The 20,966-nt window shown below is 38.2% G+C and overlaps 1 protein-coding gene across 3 annotated transcripts in view; it reads right to left on the reverse strand.

Moving 5' to 3' along the window:
• Positions 1-20,966, reverse strand: part of pou2f1b (POU class 2 homeobox 1b) — a 113,208-nt gene that overhangs the window by 66,378 nt on the left and 25,864 nt on the right. For all 3 annotated transcript variants that reach the window (XM_043701018.1, XM_043701017.1, XM_043701016.1), the window contains 4 exons: positions 15,363-15,539; positions 12,273-12,411; positions 10,184-10,275; positions 817-993 (listed from right to left, as the gene is read on the reverse strand). In XM_043701018.1, coding sequence (XP_043556953.1) covers positions 817-993; positions 10,184-10,275; positions 12,273-12,411; positions 15,363-15,539 — 585 coding nt within the window. The remainder of the gene's footprint in view (positions 1-816; positions 994-10,183; positions 10,276-12,272; positions 12,412-15,362; positions 15,540-20,966) is intronic.

Below are 20,966 nucleotides of genomic sequence, written 5' to 3' on the forward strand. Positions count from 1 at the left end.
TAAAAGAAAAACAATGATGACCCTTTACTTTTTAAACTGTTTTGCAGAAAGTTAAATAAAAATTGGGTTAAACACATGAAATTGAAGTAGAGGCTTAACTGTCATAAAATATTTTCCATAGACTAAAGGATTGTGTAAATTCACTTGATTTCAGGTGTTCATTTTTAGGGTCTTGAACAGTGTACTGTGTGGAAAAGCAGGAAATTACCAACAACAACTTCTGGATTTCCACATTTAACTGTACATGTACTGATGCCAAAGGTTGCTGTTAGTGTGACAATTGTAATGATGGCAAGTATGACAGTTTTGCTGTCACATAATTCTGGCCGACAGATTGCAGAAAATCCATGTGTTGTGTGTTCAATCTTCCAACCACCTTAAATGCAATTCTGGACAATTCCAAAAACACACTGATATATTTTAACGGATTTGATTTTGCATCACATCTCTCGCGTATTTTTAGGCATAATATTTACAGAGAATTAGTGAATTGTAAAGAATATCAGCACGGTCAAAAACATTTGACTAATGTCTCCAGCTATTTTGGGGTCTTTTTGTTTTACTACAGACATATCGGGCACTGTAGCTTTTGTATTTGTATACTAACTAAATACTTAAAATGTCTTACATGAAATGTCAAAAGAAAATAATCACCATCACAAATATGCCCTTTACTGAAACATTACGGCTTTATACTAATTTTTATTCCATTAGCAATATTTTGAAATAGGTGTTAATTTTACAATAAGATCTTGGACAATTCAAGTATGTCAATAAATTATTTACAAACTTAATTAAAAAAAAAAGTTTCAGCACCTGAGTGAACCCGAGTTTGATACGTCTCTGTTTAAACGTCTTGGCAAACTGTTCAAGTTCCTCTAGATCACTGGGCTCTTCTATGTTTGGAGTATCTACGCGCTTTGGTGTCGACTGGCTCTGCTGAACCGACTGGATAGGAGTTGTTGCTATCGTTGTGCGTGTCGGTGTTGCTGGCTGAAGAAAATCATACCATAAACTTTAATTATGAACATTTATAAATCATTCATAAACATTTATTTATTGTTTATGATCTGCAAATTAAGCAAGGTTACAAATCCATCTGCAATACAATTACAGCTATGGAGACCAAACCACCATAATGAAGATTTAATCTAATACAACCATAGATTGCATGGATAAGAATTACCACAGATTAAATATTATTCCTATATCACTCATTCATTTTAATTTACTCTAAGGGAAATGGAGTACAAAACAATTTGCTTGTCCAAGTATTGATTATAATATTTTGACAAAGAGTGGGTTTGGCACAGCTGGAAAGAGAAATTCATTTAAACCACTATTTGTATCCATGCTTTCAAGACATTTAGGGTCATGGAGGTCTACAATACATTAAACAGTCCTTCAGCTCATTGAAACTGCACTGGTCAAAAACAACCATCTAAAGTTGGGGCAGCACAGTGGCTCAGTGGTTAGCGTTGCTGCCTCACAGCACCAGGGACCAGAGTTTGACTCCAACCTCAGGCGACTGTGTGTGGAGTTTGCACATTCTCCCCGTGTCTGTGAGAGTTTCCTTCGGGTGCTCTGGTTTCCTCTCAGTCCAAAGACGTGCAGGCTGGGAGAATTGGCCATGCTAAATTGCCCATTGTGTTCAGGGATGTGTCAGTTAGGTGCATTAGTCAGGGTGAATGTAGAGTAATAGGGTGGGTTGCTCTCGGAGGGTCGGTGTGGACTTGTTGGGCCAAATGGCCTGTTTCCACACAGTAGAGATTCTATGAATTCAATAACTATTCTAATCCTATTTTCCAGCACTTGACTCAAAGTCTTGTATGTCTTAGCATCACAAGTGCACATGAAGTTTATGAGGGCTTCTCGTTCTACCATCCTAACAGGCACTAAAATTCCAGATTCTCACCACCCTCTGGGTGAAAAAAAAAGTCTTTCTTCACATCACCTCTAAACTTCTTGTCCCTTACCTGAAATCTATGCCCCAGTCACTGGTCCCTTGACCAAGCGGAAACGTTCCTTCTGTCTCCAGTGTCTCGATGTTATACATCAGGTCCCCTCTCAATCTCCTCTGCTCCAAGGAAATTAAGGCCAGTCTACCAATCTCTCTTCATAACTAAAAATCTCCAGCGCAGGTAATACCCTAATAAATTTCTTCTGCATCCATATGAAGTATCTCATATGCCTTCTAAACCACTTTAACTAACTGTCCTGCTATCTTAAAGGACCAGTGGACTTGCACACCAAGATTCCTCTGATTGTTGGTGCTTTGCAGGGTCCTAATTTTCATTATGTATTCCCTTACTTTGTTTGACCACCCTAAGTGCATCACCTCACACTTATCCGAATTGAATTCCATTTGCCATTAGCTCATTTCACTAGCCCATCTTAATCCTCCTGTAATTTAAGGCCATCCTCCACACCATTTACCACCCTACATTGTAGGAAGGATATCATTAAGCGAGAGAGGGTTCAGAAAAGATTTACCAGGATATAGCCAGATATGAAAGGTTCGAGTTATAAAGAAAGGCAGGATAGGCTGGGACCTTTCTGACTGGAGTGTAGGAGGTTGAGAGGTGAGCTTATAGAGGTTTATAAAATCATGAGGGGTATAGATAGGATTAATGGTAAGCGCTCTTTCCCTAGGAAGGAGGATTTCAAGACCAGGGGCATATTTTTACAGCAAGAAGAGGGAGATTTAAGAAAGAAATACAGGGGACAATTCTTTTTATACACAGAAAGTGGTTTGCGGTGGAATGTACTTCCTGAGGAAGTGATGGATGTGGGCACAGTTACAACTTTTAAAAGACATTTGGATAAGTACATGAATAGGAAAGATTGAGGGATATGGGCCAGGACCAGACAGGTGGGATTAGTTCAGTTTGGGATTATGTTTGGCATCGACTGGTTGGACCGAAAGGCCCGTTTCCATGTTGTCTGACTCTACCAATTTTGGTATCATCTGTAAACTTACTGATCAACCCTCCAAATTTCACATCTAAATTGTTTTATTTATACCACAAAATAAAAAAGGGCCTCAACACTGATCCCCACTGATTTCCAGATGCAAAACACCCTTGACCATTACCCTTTGATTCCTGCCACTCAGCGAATTCTGGATTCAATTTGTCAAATTTCCTTGGATCCCATGGGCTCTTACCATTGCCACCAGATGCCACTCAGGACCTTGTAGTCTACTTTTATTTCAGCGAGGCTTTTAACATCAAATGCACCACCCTCATCTTCAAATAATTCAAACATGTTGGTCAGATACTACCTCTCCTTAACAAAACAATGCTGACTGTTCTTGATTAATTCCAGTCTCCCCAAGTGCAGATTAATTCTGTCCTCAGAGTTGCTTCTCATAGTTCCCGCACCACTGAGGTTAGACTAATTGACCTGTAACAGGAAAACTGACGTTTCGGGCAAAAGCCCTTAATTAGGAAACTTTGATTTTCCTACTCCTTGGATGCTACCTGACCTGCTGTGCTTTTCCAGCACCACTCTAATCTAGACTCTAAACTTCAGCATGAGAAGCATCTGCAGTATCCAATTCCGCTTAATTGACCTGTAGTTTCCTGGTTTAGCCCTAGCTCCCTTCTAGAATAATTGCACCATATTGGCTGTCCTCCAGTCCTCAGGCATCTCTCCTGTGGCCAGAGAGGAACTGAAAATTATTGCCAGCACTCCTGCTATCTCCTCCCTTGCCATATTTAACAACCTGGGATACATTTCATCTTGCCTGGAGATTAACCTACTTTTAAGCCTGCCAGACCACTGAACTCCTGACTATGCTAATTTCTTTCATTATATTACAATTCTTTTCCATAATTTCTATATATCTACTTCACTGCTCTCACTATTGAACATAAGACACAAAAGTATTCTGTTAGAACTAACCTACGTGTTCTGGCTCCATGCACAGGTTACCACTATGGTCCTACTCTTTCCTTAGTTATCCTTTTACCCTTAATACACTTGTAAAATAATTTGGGATCTTCTCAGCAGTGTCAGCCTCAAAATATCTTCAAACAGCCTTTACACCATGCAAATCGTCAAACTTACACCCCAGCATTAATGCACATTTATTTCTATAATGGTTAGCCATTACAGTCATGACTGCAACATGTGTACAACCAGAACCTGAATATTGAAAAGTACATCAAATTTAAGAAGGATATGAAAGTAGGAAAAGGTGGGAAGGGTAACACTGTTAATTTAGGATGGATTAGAACGAGAGAGAAAGAAACAAACAGTTCTGGAGACCAAGATATAGAATTAGTTTAGTGACTGATGAGAAATAATAAAGCTAAGAAATTGCTGTGGTATACTGGACCTCCAACAGTAATCACATTACAAAATGTGATATATGCGATCAAAAAAAAAGTGAAAAAAATCATAACAATAATTAAGATTTGGAGATGCCGGTGTTGGACTGGGGTGTACAAAGTTAAAAATCACACAACACCAGGTTATAGTCCAACAGGTTTAATTGGAAGCACACTAGCTAGTGTGCTTCCAATTAAACCTGTTGGACTATAACCTGGTATTGTGTGATTTTTAACAATAATTAAGGGTGATTTTAAATGATATATAGTTCGGACAAATCAGATTTGTGAGTTGTAGCCTGAGTGATGAGCGTTTTCAGGATAGTTATTTAGACAGCATATTCTGGAGCAAACAGACAGTCGAACTGGTAATGTACAACAAGACAGGATTAATTAATGACTTCATAGTGAAGGTTCTCCCAAGTACTAGCGATTGTGATATGATCAAATATCATTTTCAGTTTGAGGGAGAAAGAAAGAATCTAGCGGACAGGTGCCCTTATTTACATTTCAAGCACAAAGTTTGTGAGAAGATTTGTAGCTCGGGTGCTCGTTGTTGTGGTTCTGTTCGCCGAGCTGGGAATTTGTGTTGCAGACGTTTCGTCCCCTGTCTAGGTGACATCCTCAGTGCTTGGGAGCCTCCTGTGAAGCGCTTCTGTGATGTTTCCTCCGGCATTTATAGTGGCTTGTCTCTGCCGCTTCCGGTTGTCAGTTCCAGCTGTCCGTTGCAGTGGTCGGTATATTGGGTCCAGGTCGATGTGCTTATTGATGGAATCTGTGGATGAGTGCCATGCCTCTAGGAATTCCCTGGCTGTTCTCTGTTTGGCTTGTCCTATGATAATAGTGTTGTCCCAGTCAAACTCATGTTGCTTGTCATCTGCGTGTGTGGCTACTAAGGATAGCTGGTCATGTTGTTTCGTGGCTAGTTGGTGTTCATGGATGTGGATCGTTAGCTGTCTTCCTGTTTGTCCTATGTAGTGTTTTGTGCAGTCCTTGCACGGGATTTTGTATGCTACATTGGTTTTGCTCATGCTGGGTATCGGGTCCTTCGTTCTGGTGAGTTGTTGTCCGAGAGTGGCTGTTGGTTTGTGTGCTGTTTATGAGTCCTAGTGGTCGCAGTAGTCTGGCTGTCAGTTCCCCAGCATGAGCATGTCTGATACCCAGCATGAGCAAAACCAATGTAGTGTACAAAATCCATGGCTAACTTAATAGGCTAAGGATTGTATCAAATGGCATAAATTTTGAATATAAAGAACAACAAAGAATGACAAAAAAAATTAGTAGGAAGAGAGAAATTAGAGTATGAGACAAATCTAGCTAAAAATTTCAGAACAGTTCCAGCTGTCCGTTGCAGTGGTCAGTAGATTGGGTCCAGGTCGATGTGCTTATTGATTGAATCTGTGGATGAGTGCCATACCTCTAGGAATTCCCTGGCTGTTCTCTGTTTGGCTTGTCCTATGGATAATAGTGTTGTCCCAGGCAAAAAAAAAGTAAAGTAAGTATTACACCCTGAGAGTGTGACAATGGGGAATTAAAATGTTAAAATATGAAATTAACAGATTTTTTGCATTTGTTTTCACTATAGATGATTCAAATAACATTGTGAAATTAACTGTGAAGCGGAGGTGAAAGGTTGAATTACATTCAACCTCAGTAAGGGTACTGAGAACTAAAAGCTGACAGGTCCCCATGTCCTGATGGACTTCATTCTCGGGTTTTAAAAGAAGTGGCTGCTGAAATTATAGTTGTACAGAATACCCTCGGTTAGCCAAATGTTAATTCTCCAAATTTTGGATTATCCAAACAAGATCTCAAGGTCCCGTAAAAACGTTATCTGAACAATCAGTTATCCAAATAAAATACTCCCTGCCCGTCTCATTCGGATAATCGAGGTTCTTCTGTATAGGCTATAATTTTCCAAAACTCCCTTGATACTGTAAAGGTCTCACGTGACTAGAAAATAGTAAACGTGACTCCTCTGTTCAAAAAGTGGCTGGGGAGATGCAGAAAGCAAGAAACAATAGATCAGGTAGGTTAACAGCTTTCAAGGAATCATTAAGAAGCAGCAAATAGCAGGCATTTAGAAAAACCCAATCCAACTAGGCAGCTTCAACAGTTTTGTGAAAGGGAAATCATGTTTATTAACTTCTTGGTGTATCTTTGAGGAAATAACTAGCAATGTAGATTAAGGTGAATTTGTGGATGCACTGTATTTAGATTACTGGAAAGCATGTGAAAAAAATGGCACATAAAAGGTTTTTAGGCATAATAAGAGCTCAATAATACCATTGATTGGGCACAGAGAGCAATGATCAGCTAACAGGTAAAAGAGTGTAGGCATAAACAGGTCATTAGCAGATTGACAAGATGTGATGGGTGGAGTGCCAGAGGAATCAGTGCCAAGTTTCAACTATTTATAATTTATATGAACAACCTGGATGAAGGAACTGAATGTATGGTTGCTAAATTTAATGATAATAGGTAAGAAAGTAAGTTGTGAAAAAGGCAGAAGGAGCATACAAAGGGATATGGAAAAGTTAAGTAATTAGGTAAAAATCTGGCAGTTGGAGAATAACAATTGGAAAATGTGAATTTGTCCACATTGAGAAAGAATACAGAACCCAGAGGTACAGAAGGATCTAAGATGCCTTAATACGTGAATCACATGCAGATACAGAGAATGGTCAGGATGGCAAACGAAATGTTGCTGTTTACTGCAAGCAGAATGGAATAAATAAGTAAGGATGTTTGCTCCAGTTATACAAGGCAAGACCACATTTGGAGTACTGTATACAATTTAGGTCTGCTTATTTAAGAAATGATCTAAGTGCGTTGGAAGTAGATCAGAAAAGGTATACGCAATAGGGACTGAGGATAGGGTTTGTGAAGAAGGCTAACTATTGAGGAAAGGTTGGGCAGGATGGGCCTGTATCCAAAAGGATTTAGAATACTAAGTGGTCATCTTATTGAAACACTTAAGATTCTAAGAGGACTTGCATGTTGGATGCCGAAAGGATGTATCCCTTTGTGGGAGACTAGAAGTAGGGAACAGAATTTAAAAGTAATCAGTTTTCCAGTTCAGATGGAGTTGAGAATTTTTTGTTTGAGGGCCGTATGTCTTTGGAATACTTCCCCAGAGAGCAGTGGAAACAGAGGATTTGTATACGTTTAAGGCAGGAAAAGTCAGATTTTTGACTAACAAAGGAGTCAAAGGTAGTTCAAGGTAAAGTGGGAATGCGAAGGTGAGGCCACAATTATGTCAGCCATGATCTTATTGAACAGTAAAGCAGGCTTGAGGGACTGAATGACCTATTCCTTCTCCTAATTAGTTTGTTCATATGCAAAAATTAACACACAAAATTAACTAAGTCCTTTTGCACCTCCCCTCCCCAACCAGCAATGCTTCTGTCCTTTAAAGCTTAATTTAGCAGTACAATTCCTCCCCTGACCAACACTGTCACAACCAGCTATGGCTAGACAGGGTGCTCAAAATGATGGATTTATGAAAATGGACAATAAGGCATGCTGGGAAATCGAGACAAGCCTTGGCCAAAAGTGACAGTGCTCACAGACTCTAGAATAAACGTGCTGCAGAATCCAGACAGACTGCAGCTATAGACAGACAATATGCAATTGACCCAGCCGTTGCAAACCATGGAATTGGAATTGAACAGAATCGACCTGAATGACATCTCCAGGTCAATCGGAAACACGGAGTTGCTTAACAGACACAGAGGCACCTTGCACCTTTATTTGGAGACCTACGTGTGCCTAACATCTCCAGGAATGGATGCCCAAGGACCAGCCAGCCATTAACATCGAAGACTCTCCCAAAAGAGTGCAAAGACTTCTAAGTACAACAATTGCTCGAACAACACCCTCAATGCAGTAACTCGAGACCAACCAAGAAGAGACAATACCCCTGGGACTACCAGAAGAAGACCAGATGATCATTGCCACGTGGATCAAGGTCAAGATCTAATGTGGTGATATATGATCATCCAGAGCTAAGTTACAGCACAAGAGGTTTGATTAGATTTACAGTGTAAATTGTTAGTTTGTAGAGCATTTTGTTATTATAATATTGTGTTAAATAAATGATTATTATTATTTATTATTAAGAATCGACTTACAATTTCTTTGCTAGGTATAAAAGTTAATGACCGTGTGGCTGGCACAACACATCCCTTCTCATTATCATGCGGCACCAACAAATCCAAGATCCCAAAAATGCCTTAAAAACACCAAATTCTTTTTTTAAGATTGTACAAAACCATGAACAGAGACCAGAAAATCCTTTTGTTTTTCACACTAATAACAACTCTCCTCAACTAAACGGGCAAACTGCAGCTGATCATTCCTGATTGGTTGTACTTAAGTTCAACACTACCCATTAGCTATGTTTCAGCTTCAGATATTGTAGTTTTCCACTGTCTTGTAACTATGACTTTCAGTGGAAGAAAAATGACATTAGGATTAAATTTTAAAAAGTAAAATTTAGAAAAAAAGATGAAGCTGCTATTATAAATAATTTCAAATATATATAAATGTTGTATTAATGGGGAACATGAAATAGGAGCGGAGTAGACCATTTGGCCCCTTCAGCCCACTCCAGCATTCGAAGGGTTCAAGGGCAATCTTCTACTTAAGCACTATCCATATATCCCTTCATATTTTTAACAGAAACCAATTAATCTCAGTCTTGAACATACCAAATGACTGAGCCTCCATAGCCTTCTGGAATGGAGAATTCCAAGAATTTATAACCTTTGGAGTGAAGAAATTCCTCCTCACTTCAATTCTAAATGGCCTGTCCCTTTTTTCAAAACATGTTCCCTTGTTCTAAACACCTCTGGCCTAGGAAAACATCCATTCTGTATCTAGCCTGGCAAGCAGCATAACAATTTTCCACAATGAAATGAGATCATCTCTCAACCTTCTAAACTATAGAGAATAAAGGTCCAGTCTATTTCACCTCACTGGATAATCCCCACATTGCAAGAACTAGTTAGTGAACCTTCATGTATTACAGAAAGAATTTTCAAATAGCAAACTAACAGTTCTGAATGCTATAAAAATGCTACTTTCAAGTATGACATTAACTGTAGCCATGATGTGGATGGGCCAGTAATGGACTGGGGTGGATAAGGCCAGAAGTCACACGACACCAACAGGACAGTAAGGAAAATTTTACAAATACAGAACAGTATGGTGGGGTTACATGAACCCAAGATCATGGTTCAGGCCATCTTCATGGGTACAGCCTCAACCATGACCCTGGGTTCATGTCGCACCACATGTAACCCCAGCATACTGTTCTGTATTTGTAAAATCTTCCTTACTGTCCTGCCTCAAGGAGGAGCACCTGTTTTAACACCATCACCTTGACAACTTGTTACGAGCTCTTTACCTTAGTTTGTACAGTTTTGGATTACTTGTTGCTTTGGATAGAACCTCGGCATGTTACTCTTACACCTAGTATGTTATTGCAGCCATTTGGTTTGTCTCCACCACCACCTTAATTTTTTGTAATTATCTTTCTGCCTCAATTAATTGGATTATAGGTCATCTCCTTCACTTACTATTCAACTACTGACACTTTACTCCCACTGTATGACACTTCTGATCACCTGCAGACACTTAGGATTGGACATTCCACTCTCACCATTTGTACGATCTTTTGATCTCTTTGCCTATAAATTCTGTGCCTGTGTACTTCTCTTCACTTATCTGACAAAGGAGAAGTGTTCCAAAAGCTTGTGATTTCAAATTAACTATAGCAAAATGGAAGGCAGAAACATGTACGAAAACCTGACTGCATAGTTTTTTGTTTTCCCCATTAAGCTGACCTGCGTGAAGGTGATGTTTGGCTGAGACTGCAGGAGGTTGGCTTGGCTTTGCTGAGGTAGTTGTTGTAGAAGATTCTGGGCTTGTACGAGACCTGACAAGATAAGTAAAAATTCTATTCATTAAAAATGTCTATCCCAGTTTAGTCTATTTAAAAAAAAATGTCCAAGTCTTGAATCAAGATAAACATTTTGAGACAATAAAATATTTCCTAAGAACAAGTGGTTAGCTTGCATCAGATATAAGATATTATGAATACAGAAAATCGGAAATAAAATAACAAATACTAGAAACTCACAGCAGATTGGTGAACATCTGAAGGAAAGAAATAAATTAATGTTTAGGATATAGCTCTATAATGAGATACTTTTAAAATGCATATTTCATTATTTTATTTTCTATCTATTAATATGAAGGATACCACTCTTAATGCTTGCTATCTGGTTCTCTACTTTTCTCAGTTTGTCAATGATTCAAGTAATAGATATGGTTAACAAGAATGAGAATTAAGTTGTATTCAATTTTCTTCAACGATAGATTAACACTTTTTATGACACCATTGCATTCTGCAATTGCTTATCATGGCCTTGATTAGCAAAAATGCCATTCTTTGCCCATTTGTCTGAAAGCGAGACTGACCAAATTCTTCCACACAGGACTTTTATGGAATCCTTTGACAACTATCACATAAAAATTAATTTAAACAAGATTGCAGAAAATGAGCGAATACATTTTCACCAACTGCAGCACCAACGCCATCAAAAGGCAAATACTTCAACAACAAAATTTCAGACATTTCTGCACAGCCATGACCGAATGGTGCCAATGCCACTGTAAATGAAACAAGAATGAGACTATGTGATGAAACACACAGTGAACTTGGCAAGAACTAAGTATTCATGTATAAGTGTTAGTTTCAAAAGTGACTTTGAAGCTTCATTTACAGAAGTGTTTAATGTCACTTTAAACACAAAACAATATCACGGTTTTGTGTTTAAAGTGACATCAACAGGAATGATGGACAGAGAGTACTTTCTTGGGTTTAATGGCGTTAGTTACTTCATTATGATGGGCATGATATTGGTTGCAGGTGACTCACACTGCCCTACATCCACTTGTGTAATAGAATAACCAAGATGCCAATGATTTGTCCTTACAATTTGAACCACATTCTCATATCAGACTATTGTGCTGTCAGTGTCTCTCAAACGTTTCCAAAAGACAAACCAGCAAGTTTTAGCAACTTAAGACCTGATACAGATCACTAACCTGATAAATTTCAAAATAAGATGAACACAGTACAGCAGTTATGATCAAATTAGTTCCACCACTGCAATTTGTCTTTGCGTAATAAAAAAAGAAAAAACATCACAAGTCTTTCCATCAATGGGTCACTTACACAATTTAAACAACTTTCATGTACCTATAGAACAGTTAACCTCCTATAGTATTGGCTAAAGCCCTCAAAGCTTTCCCACTACAACACGACCGATAGGCCTGAGTTTATCTCCTTTTTCCCTGCCAATAGGAAATAACAGGCTTTCCAACATAATTTATAAGAGATATTGTAATTGCTAATAGGTTATAAAATTGATTATTTAAAATCATTAAAACCAGCAAACTACTTTCTTTCCTTATTTATGCAAATACACAAAAAGTAATTAAACACACCACTTGATTTTCCTCAAAAATTCTGTGGAAAACGTTCAAAAATATATCAAAGTGTGACACATCACTATCAGTTGCTCAACATTCTGAATACATTCCTCAAAGTCACCTCAGATTATTTTCTTAAATTATTAGGGACAGAAAGGTAGAAAGCAGAAAAATGATTAATTTTTGCTTGCAATTTAATTTTCGATGAAATATGAAATAAGAAGATAATGGTGCTAGCTATAAAACTGAATGAAGCTTTGTAGTTAACTGCACATGGACGAAGACTTGATCTTACCCCATACGGGATGCCTTTATCTCCTCCAAGACTTGTACACTCTTCACCTTCGTGCTTTTCATTTCCTCATGTCGATAATCAAAACACAGCAATTTTGCAAAAATTTTTGTTTCAAGTCTGACCAAAAACAAATCTCTCACCTTGTTGCCCCTGTGGCGTTTGCGAGATGATGAACTGCGTTGGTTGCAAGTTGGTGGTAATAGGGTGACCTGGCTGCACCAGAACAAACTGCTGCAGATTTAAGTTCTGTTGCTGTAACTGTTGTAACTGTTGCAGATCCTGCCAAATGATGGGATAATCAGTACAATATATTCAGAAATTTAACAGATTAAATCATTTAAAAAATAATTATTTAGCTAATTGACTTATGCAATCTTACATATTTCTTACTCAAGTGACGACGAGAAGGGAAACTTGGAGTGTTGCTGTTCCCATGTGCCTGCTACCCTTCTCCTTGGTAGGAGTCATATGTTTGGGAATCTGCTGTTGAAACAGCCCTAAACAGTTGCAATATTCCATTCAATAAATGGCCCACAACATGCCAGCAGCAGAGACTGAAAGTTTAGGGTACTGGATGGGGTGCTAAGCAAGTGGGTTGCTTCATCTTGAATGATGGAAAGGTCTTGGAGAATTTGGCAGTAGGTGGACTCATGCACAACAGAACATCCTGCCTGCAAGCCATTCTTGCAGTCACAATATATATAGGTACTTGGTCCAGTTAAAGTTCTGGTTAATGGTTAGGTTCTATTTTGTTGAGATAATCACTGACTGTCACTAATGTAGCATGAAATTGCCCATGCTCCATTACATGTAAGAGATAGACTGCTTTATTGTCTGAGGAATAGTAAATAGGACTGAGAATTGTAATTAACAGCAAATATTCTTATTCATTATTTTATGTTGGAGGGAAGTTCATTGATAAAGGACCTCCAGCCACTGGGCCTCTAGTGATGTCCTAAGACTGAGATAATCGGTTGCCAACAGCCATAATCACCTTCCTTCATGCTGGGCATGACTTCAACCTGCAATTTTCAAATGGCTTCTTTTTCCTCCAGCTCTTTAATGTTTAGAGCATTAAAATTAATTAAAACAGGTACTTCAATGTAATAGAAGAGATTGTTTAAGGCATATGATTACAAATCAAAAATTAAAATTTTAGTCTGGGCAGTCAACTTGTACAAAAGACCAAATAAGCAATTTCAGAATATTAAATTTATTTTTAATGTTTCATTATGGGATGTCACAGTGGCTAGCACTGCTGCCTCAAGTGCTCAGGACCCCGGTTCAATTCCAGCTTATGCAATTTCCACATTCTCTGTGCCAACGTGGCTTTCCTTTGATTGTTCTGGTTTCTTCCCACTTTTTAAAAATGTGCAGGTTAGGTAGATTAGCCATGGGAAATACAGGGTTATTGGATAGTTTCTGGATGGGATGCTCTTCAAAGGGTCGGTGTGGACTTGATGGGGTGAATGGCCTATTTCGCACTGTAGAGATTCTATACGTGATTCAATTTCTAAATTGGGGATTTGTAGTACTAGACTGAGAGCAAGCTACTTTTGCAATGAGATATTTGCCTACTCGCCAGAATATACAGTGATCCTAAACCCTTCCTAAAACACCATGTCACGGAGAACTGGACAATATGCAAGTTGCTCATCCTAACTTTGGAAACTATTTAGATATTAAGTATCTAATTTGATTATGGAGAAATCACTGCAAGAGATTTTTTTTCATGTGCAACATTTTTAATTAACTCCGAACAATAACCTTATTTTGATGTACGATAGAATTCAGAGTAGCAGAAACTGTTTCAGTCCTTTTCTCGCTATGCTATAGGGAGGTTAACAAACTTAAGTTTCATGTTGACTTTAAAACTGAATCATAGACATGTGATCTAATTGTAAAGTGAAATTCCACAGAATTGTTGTAGTTTGAGATGTTTATTGTTTTGAGTAATACTACTTAAGTTAGCATCATAAAATTCCTACAATGCAGAAAGACGCCATTTGGACCATCAGGTCCACATTGGCCTTCTAAAGAGCATCCCACCCAGACCCAGCCCTCCATCTTATCCTCGTAACCCCACATTTACCATGGCTAACCCACACAACCTACACATCCCTGGACACTACGGGACAATTAGGTCAGGCTAATCCATGTAACTTGCACATCTGTGAACTGAGAAAGGAAACCAGAGCACCTGAAGTGAACTCATGCAGACAAAGGGAGAATGTGCAAACTCCACATCGACAACGTTGTAATTGAATCTGGGTCCCTGATGTGTGAGGCAGCAGTGCTAACCACTTAGCCACTGTGACACCCTATCTGCCTACTAGCCATTCGGTTTCCTTTGCTCTTGGGTGCAATGTTCCGAACATACTTCAATAATAATTTTTAATCTGCGATTTCTGGCCCAGAGCTCTTTGCCCACTATATAGGGAGATGAAGAATAAATGGACATATTCCATATTGTCCACAAAATAACAAATAAAGTGATTTTTTTAAACCGCCCTGCTTGTAGCTATTCCTAAATCATGCTTGTCAGTCTTGTACCATCCTTACACATCCACTCTAATTCATCTGCAGTTATACTGTAACATCTATTTTCCATTTTCACTTAGACTGACCCCTCTTTCTGCTGTCCTTCACTTTACCCATGAGAAAGGATCTTTTTTAGATCATCATTATGTAAATAAAATTAAAAAGGGATTGGACAGGATCGATACATATCAAAATGTTCAAATATATAAAGGAAAAGATAATGATTCAGGACAATGTTCACCTTTTTTTCACAGGATATGATGAATATATTGAAAAAAGGCATGTTGATTAATTACTGTGTATCAGTATTTGCCTGTAAGCAAGAGTTCAGTGTCCTAGACACTCCAAGGAAAATGTTCAATCATAGACAGAAACCATTAAAATTGATGTAAGCAAAATTACAGTAGTGAAGTATCATTGTTTTCTAAATGCAAAATCCTCAAAATATTTTCATTTATACTTTTGAAGGAAATGGTAAGGACAGCCTAGTTACCCCAACTATAATTTCCCAAAGTTCTGTCAACTTGCAAAGTGTTCCTTCATATTGGAAAGTTGTTCACCTAGTTAATTAGACCATTTGAATTTAAAAGCAGTAATATGACAGTGACGCAGCTTATTATGTGCTGCTTGGGAGCTGAAATTCACTCATATGCTGGATGCAGCCTGGACCTAAGTATATTCACGCTTACTTGTATTTGGATTGGCTGAGTGATGGGTATTTGTGCCATAGGAGTTGCTGCTGTGGCAGAGATGGCGGCTCCTGTGGTATTATGCTGCTGATTTGCTGAGTGTTGAACTGCAGCAGCCAAGAGCTGGGCCTGTGCTTGCTGGAGCAATAACTGTTGCTGCGCCGTTGTCAATGTAAGCTGTAGAAACAAAAGTCAGATAAATGCAATGTATTTCTTCTAAACTAGTTATTTTCAGGTTCATTTACTTTATTAAGGTGTATTACAAATCCTCAAATTGCTCTTTAACATGTTACACTGGTCAATATTATAGAAATGATCTTGTTTCAATTACTATACATTACGAAGGACTGAATGTAATTCACCAATTCACCCATAAAGCTTAAATAAACAATAAACATAAAAAGGACCCAGATTTCCCAGAGGGAAATTGACAGCATATAATCAATGTTCGCCATCACTATCCCTCTGAATCTAACCATCTCAGGATTTAATGCTAGCACAGTTTAATCCAGCCTATCACTCACTGAACCATTATTGGTTGCACTCTGGAGACATAAAGCCAGCAATCAGTTAGATTTGTTAGTGTGGCAAAGGTTTTTCTTTTTATACTCTTAGAACACTGTTAAGAAGCCTAATCAACAAAACAGTTGCAGCTTGATCAACCAGATGTAATCAGGTTTTTAAAATGCCGATTTGAATAATTACAACTGCTGTAAAACAGAACTGGCTCTTTAAAAAAATACTTTGAGAGTGGTTAATTATCTTCATATTAAAGAAGTTACATATTTTTAAATTTTGTCATAATACTTCAGCTATTGTGACTAGTGTGCACGTCCCAATTCCTTCACTTTGTTCTAGGCAAATGGTTTTAAAAATTTAGATTTTATAGCTTTTCCTTTCTTGGTTGGCTGGCCATGAAAATTTTTCAACATGACTGGTGATTAGACAGTTTGATGACATTACTGCAACACATGCTGGAAATCCTGACGTAACAATGCTACAATTTCAATGCATCAAAAACATTTAAATTCTCGCCCCAGAAATTGCACAATCTCTCTCAACAAGACTTTCTTCAAGGTCAGTGATGAGTGTCCTTGCTTTGTCACTGTCTGAAAAATACAAACCTTTATTTTACTGTTGATGACAAATCCCAATTTATACATTTGCTTGACAAGCAAACGTTGAATTTCACAAAAAAAGCAGAAAACTGTTAATAAAATATAAATAAATGAAAACTACTCAGATAAAACAAATTTTACTCAGTTTGATAATTCAGTTTTATAGAAGAATTCTATCATTTCTCTCATAGTAAAGATGACATAAATAGAATGGAAAGAGTAGATATATGACAGATGAAACTTAACGCAGGGAAGCATGAAGTGGTATCTGTAGGTACGAAAAACACAATTGGCAACATTAAGTAAAGGTAAAATTCCAAAGAGGGTACAGGACTGAAGAAGCTCGGAATATATATGCAATGATTGTTTAAGGTGCCTGGGAAGGTTTGGAAAGTGGTTCAAAGGCATACAGGATAAGACGAGATGAACATAAGAAATAAGAACAGAAATAGACCATTGGACCGGATGTGCTTTTCCAGTGCTCCAACTTTTTGTCTGCAGTCCTCACTTTCTCCCAGTTGGACACTTAAGCCTGTTTTGCTATTTAACACAGCCACAGCAGATCTTCTTCCTTCATTTCACTCATTCCATACACCTCCTGAGGGATCAAAAGTCTATTACCCCAGTCTTGAATATAACAACAATGGAGCAGCCACAACCTCTGAGGCAAAGACTCTCCACCTCCTGAGTGAAGAAATTTCTTTGTCTCAATCCGAGACGATATATTACAGCTCTTTATACTCTGGGGCCATCTTGCTGCATTTTTCTCAGCCAAGGAAGCATTGTTTCCAGTCTAACCTATCAAACTCTTTCAGAATTTGTATGAATAAATATAGGCCTAATTAAGTCACTTTTTGTTACTGAATAATCCCCGCATCCCAGGGATAAATCTAGTGAACCTTTTCTGTACATTCTCCAATGCACATTGACGCTTCCTTAAATACAGAGATCAAACTGCAAACTGCAGGTCTGGCATCATCAAAACTCTGTACAACTGCAGCTAGACTTCTTTATCCTGGTTTTCTAACACCTTAGAAAAAGGCCAACATCTGATTTACCTTTCTAAGTGCTTGCTGTGCTTGTGAGCTAAATTTGTACTCCTTGAATAAGTATACTAACGTTTTCTCAGACATCAACATTTGAGTTTTACACCTTTTAACAATATTCTAACTTTCCAAACTTATGACCCAAGTGAATAATCTCTCACTCCCTGACATTATAATCCATTGCCATCCTGTTACCCACCCAATTAAACTGACTATATCTCTTTGTAGCTCCTGTGTGTCCACCTCACAACTTACATTCCCATCTAACTTCGTTACATCATCAAAAACCGTGTGCATTACTCTCACTGTTCTCACCCAAATCAATGATATAAACTGCATCTAGCTGAGGACCGGGCAGCAATTCTGCAACTCCCCACCAGTTACAGTCCATGTGCCATTAGTCTCTCATGGAGATTGGTTAGCTCATTTGATTGGATGGTCGGTTTGTAATGCAGAGTGACATCAACAGCATGGGGTAAATTCCTGTACCAGCTGAAATCATGATGAAGGTCCCACCTTCTTGACCTTGCTGCTCGCCTGATGTGTGGTGACCATCAATCATCTCTCTCTGATGGGGGGTGGGGGAGTCTTTTAGTCCACAGGTTTATGGTGACTTTAGCTTTACTTTATTCTGTTATTCTTGTCTCTCAGTCAATCTTGTATCCATAACGCTCCCATCCCTTTTATTCCATTCACTCCAACTTTGATCACACCTGTTGTGCATCACTTTACTAAATGCTTCTTTAGTACCTATGCACACCACATTGGCAGCACTGACTTGAACAGTTTTCTCTGTTACTCCAGCAAGTTAAGAGTTTTTCCTGAAGAAATCAGGAAAAATCAGCTGGCTCACCTTAATTAATCCATATTTGTCTCTTTATTGTTGTTAACAAAGTCTAAATTTGGATAATTAAAAAAAACACCATCATAGTTACTCCAAAATGCGCCTCTCCTTAACCTCTTTGCAAATTGTTTCCTTTACATCCTACCCACCAGTTGATCGCCTATATCCTACATTAAGCAATGTAATTGCATCTTTTATGTTCCTTAGTTCTAGCCAAATCAATTCTGTCATTCTGGACATCCTCTTTCATCAGAACTTCCAAAGCTCTCGTTAGTCAACACTTCCCCTTTTCATCCTTTCCTATCTTGTCTGAATACCCATCTTCAGGAATACTTAACACTCAAGTCTTTTTCATTTTTGAGCCAGGTCTCCGATATAGTCAAAACATTATATTTCCATAAAGCATACACTTTGCCTATTCACAAACATACTCAGTAACTTTGATTTGGATATTATTGCTTTTGCTCTGATTCTGACTCCACCTATTAGCTTATTATTCTTTACTCTTCACTTTGAAAGTGGTGCTAACCTGAAAATTTCCAAGCTTTTTGTACACTTTGGTACTCCTCCCTGCTGTTATCTCATGGTTTTCGCACCACTGCCAAGTTAGTTTAAACTTTTCAACAGTTCTCTGTTCCAATCTGGACTGCCACCTCTGGACATTAACCCCTTCTCAATCAGCTCCCAGTTCCCTGCAACCGCTCAGTGACATCCCTGACTCTGGCACCAGAGACGCTTCATGCCATCTTGGATCAATGCTTATGGCCACAGAAAAGTCTCTCTGTACCCCTAACTACCAAACCGTGAATCAGCATTGCTCTTCCAAACATCCTTGTATCCTACTGTGCAGGCAAACTACCAAATTTGGCTCTGGCTGCACTCCCTATACAAGACATCAATCTCATCAGTATTCAGGACTGAGTACTGACTGTTAATATTGTTAATATAAAATATTTGTCTAACATCTGTGCCATTTCCTTACTCCCATTGCTATTTCTCCTTTCTCCACCAAAGAAAACCTCAGATTTACCTTTATTATTCTTTCATCTTGTATGTTTGTAGAAATGCTTACAATCAATCTGCTTTCATATTTCTGACGAGCTTATTGTAATTCTATTTTCTCTTTCCTCATGAATATTTTGGTCACCTTTTGCAGGCAGCTACAACAATCTCAACTCTCAGGCTTATTATCCATGCTGAAATATTGTATTTTAAATATATTGACACACCTCTGGGGCAGATGGGCCTCCTGATACAGAGATAGGGTCAATACCACTGCAACCTAAGAACCCTTGGGAGTATTATATGTTGTTTTAATTAACTACTATCCCTAACCTTGTTAATTAGCCAGGGAGGGATATCTTTCTTGTGAAGGTTTTACTTCTCAATCGAATGGAGATTTGTTGATAATTATGACATTTTCAAGTGCTTGTTCTTGCTCATTTACAGACATATCTTTTATTCTAATTTTTCTGCCTTAGCCAATTCACCTCTGTGTCATTAAGTGTACTTTAATGACTTGTGTACAGCACTCTGACAGTCAAGTGAAATTCTAATCAGAATTCCTGGGGAACTAGTTACTATGAGATTACAAATTCTATTTGGTGACACAAAACAATACAGAAAATAAGTCTTCCCTAGTTAGTTCCACAACACATGCCCTAGATAACTGTCTGAAATGCATGCCATGAACTCATCTTGCCATTTACCTTTGTGAATTTGATGTGTCTAGATTAAAATTTCCTCAACTATTATATTACCTTTGGTACAAGCTTCTGTTATTTCCAGATTAGTACCCTTTACAACAGTATAACTATAGTTAGGACACCTAGAAACAGCTCCCAATAGCTTTTACTGACGTCTGTTGTTTCTTTACCAATACCAATCTTAAATTCTGCACTTCTTCACTTTTGCCTTACTGCATCTTTTCTTATCTGAACCACTCTCCTTTTCCACTTTGTTGGTCTTTTAAAAACTTCAAATACCTTTGTCAACATGTAACAATATCTTTGAAATGGCCATCAGATTTGTTTATTTTATTATGAATGTCTCAAGCATTCAGACAAATTTTAATTGTTCACTTTTTTTTGCTGACTGGACCTCATTCATTGGTGCACTGTTCATATTTTGTCCCTTGTTGTCACACTGTGCTTATAGAGTCAGTCATACAACACAGAAGAGGCCCTGTGGCCCATCAAGTCTATGCCAACCTATCTACACTAGTCCCATCTTCTAACACTTGGCCCATAAGCTTGAATACTATGTTATTTCAAATATTAATCCATATACTTTGTAAAAATTCCAATGTTCCCTGCCTGTACCAACCTTCCATGCTGTGCTTTCCAGATCCCCTCTAGGCAAAAACGATCGTCAAGTCCCCAGTAAACCTCCTTTCAAAATAATGGCCCCTCATTATTGACCCATCCACGAAGGGGAACAGCTGCTTCCTATCCACCCTGTCAATCCTGTTGTTAATCTTAGGGTTCTTGTGGCAGCATTAGTGTCAGCCAGTTTCAAGTCCCATCTGCTTCAGAAGTATGTAATAATATCTGAAAAGTTTGATCAGAAAATATCTCCATCATAATCTTATACATCT

The sequence above is a fragment of the Chiloscyllium plagiosum genome, chromosome 12 (genome assembly GCF_004010195.1).
Source record: "Chiloscyllium plagiosum isolate BGI_BamShark_2017 chromosome 12, ASM401019v2, whole genome shotgun sequence".
Classification (NCBI taxonomy): domain Eukaryota; kingdom Metazoa; phylum Chordata; class Chondrichthyes; order Orectolobiformes; family Hemiscylliidae; genus Chiloscyllium; species Chiloscyllium plagiosum.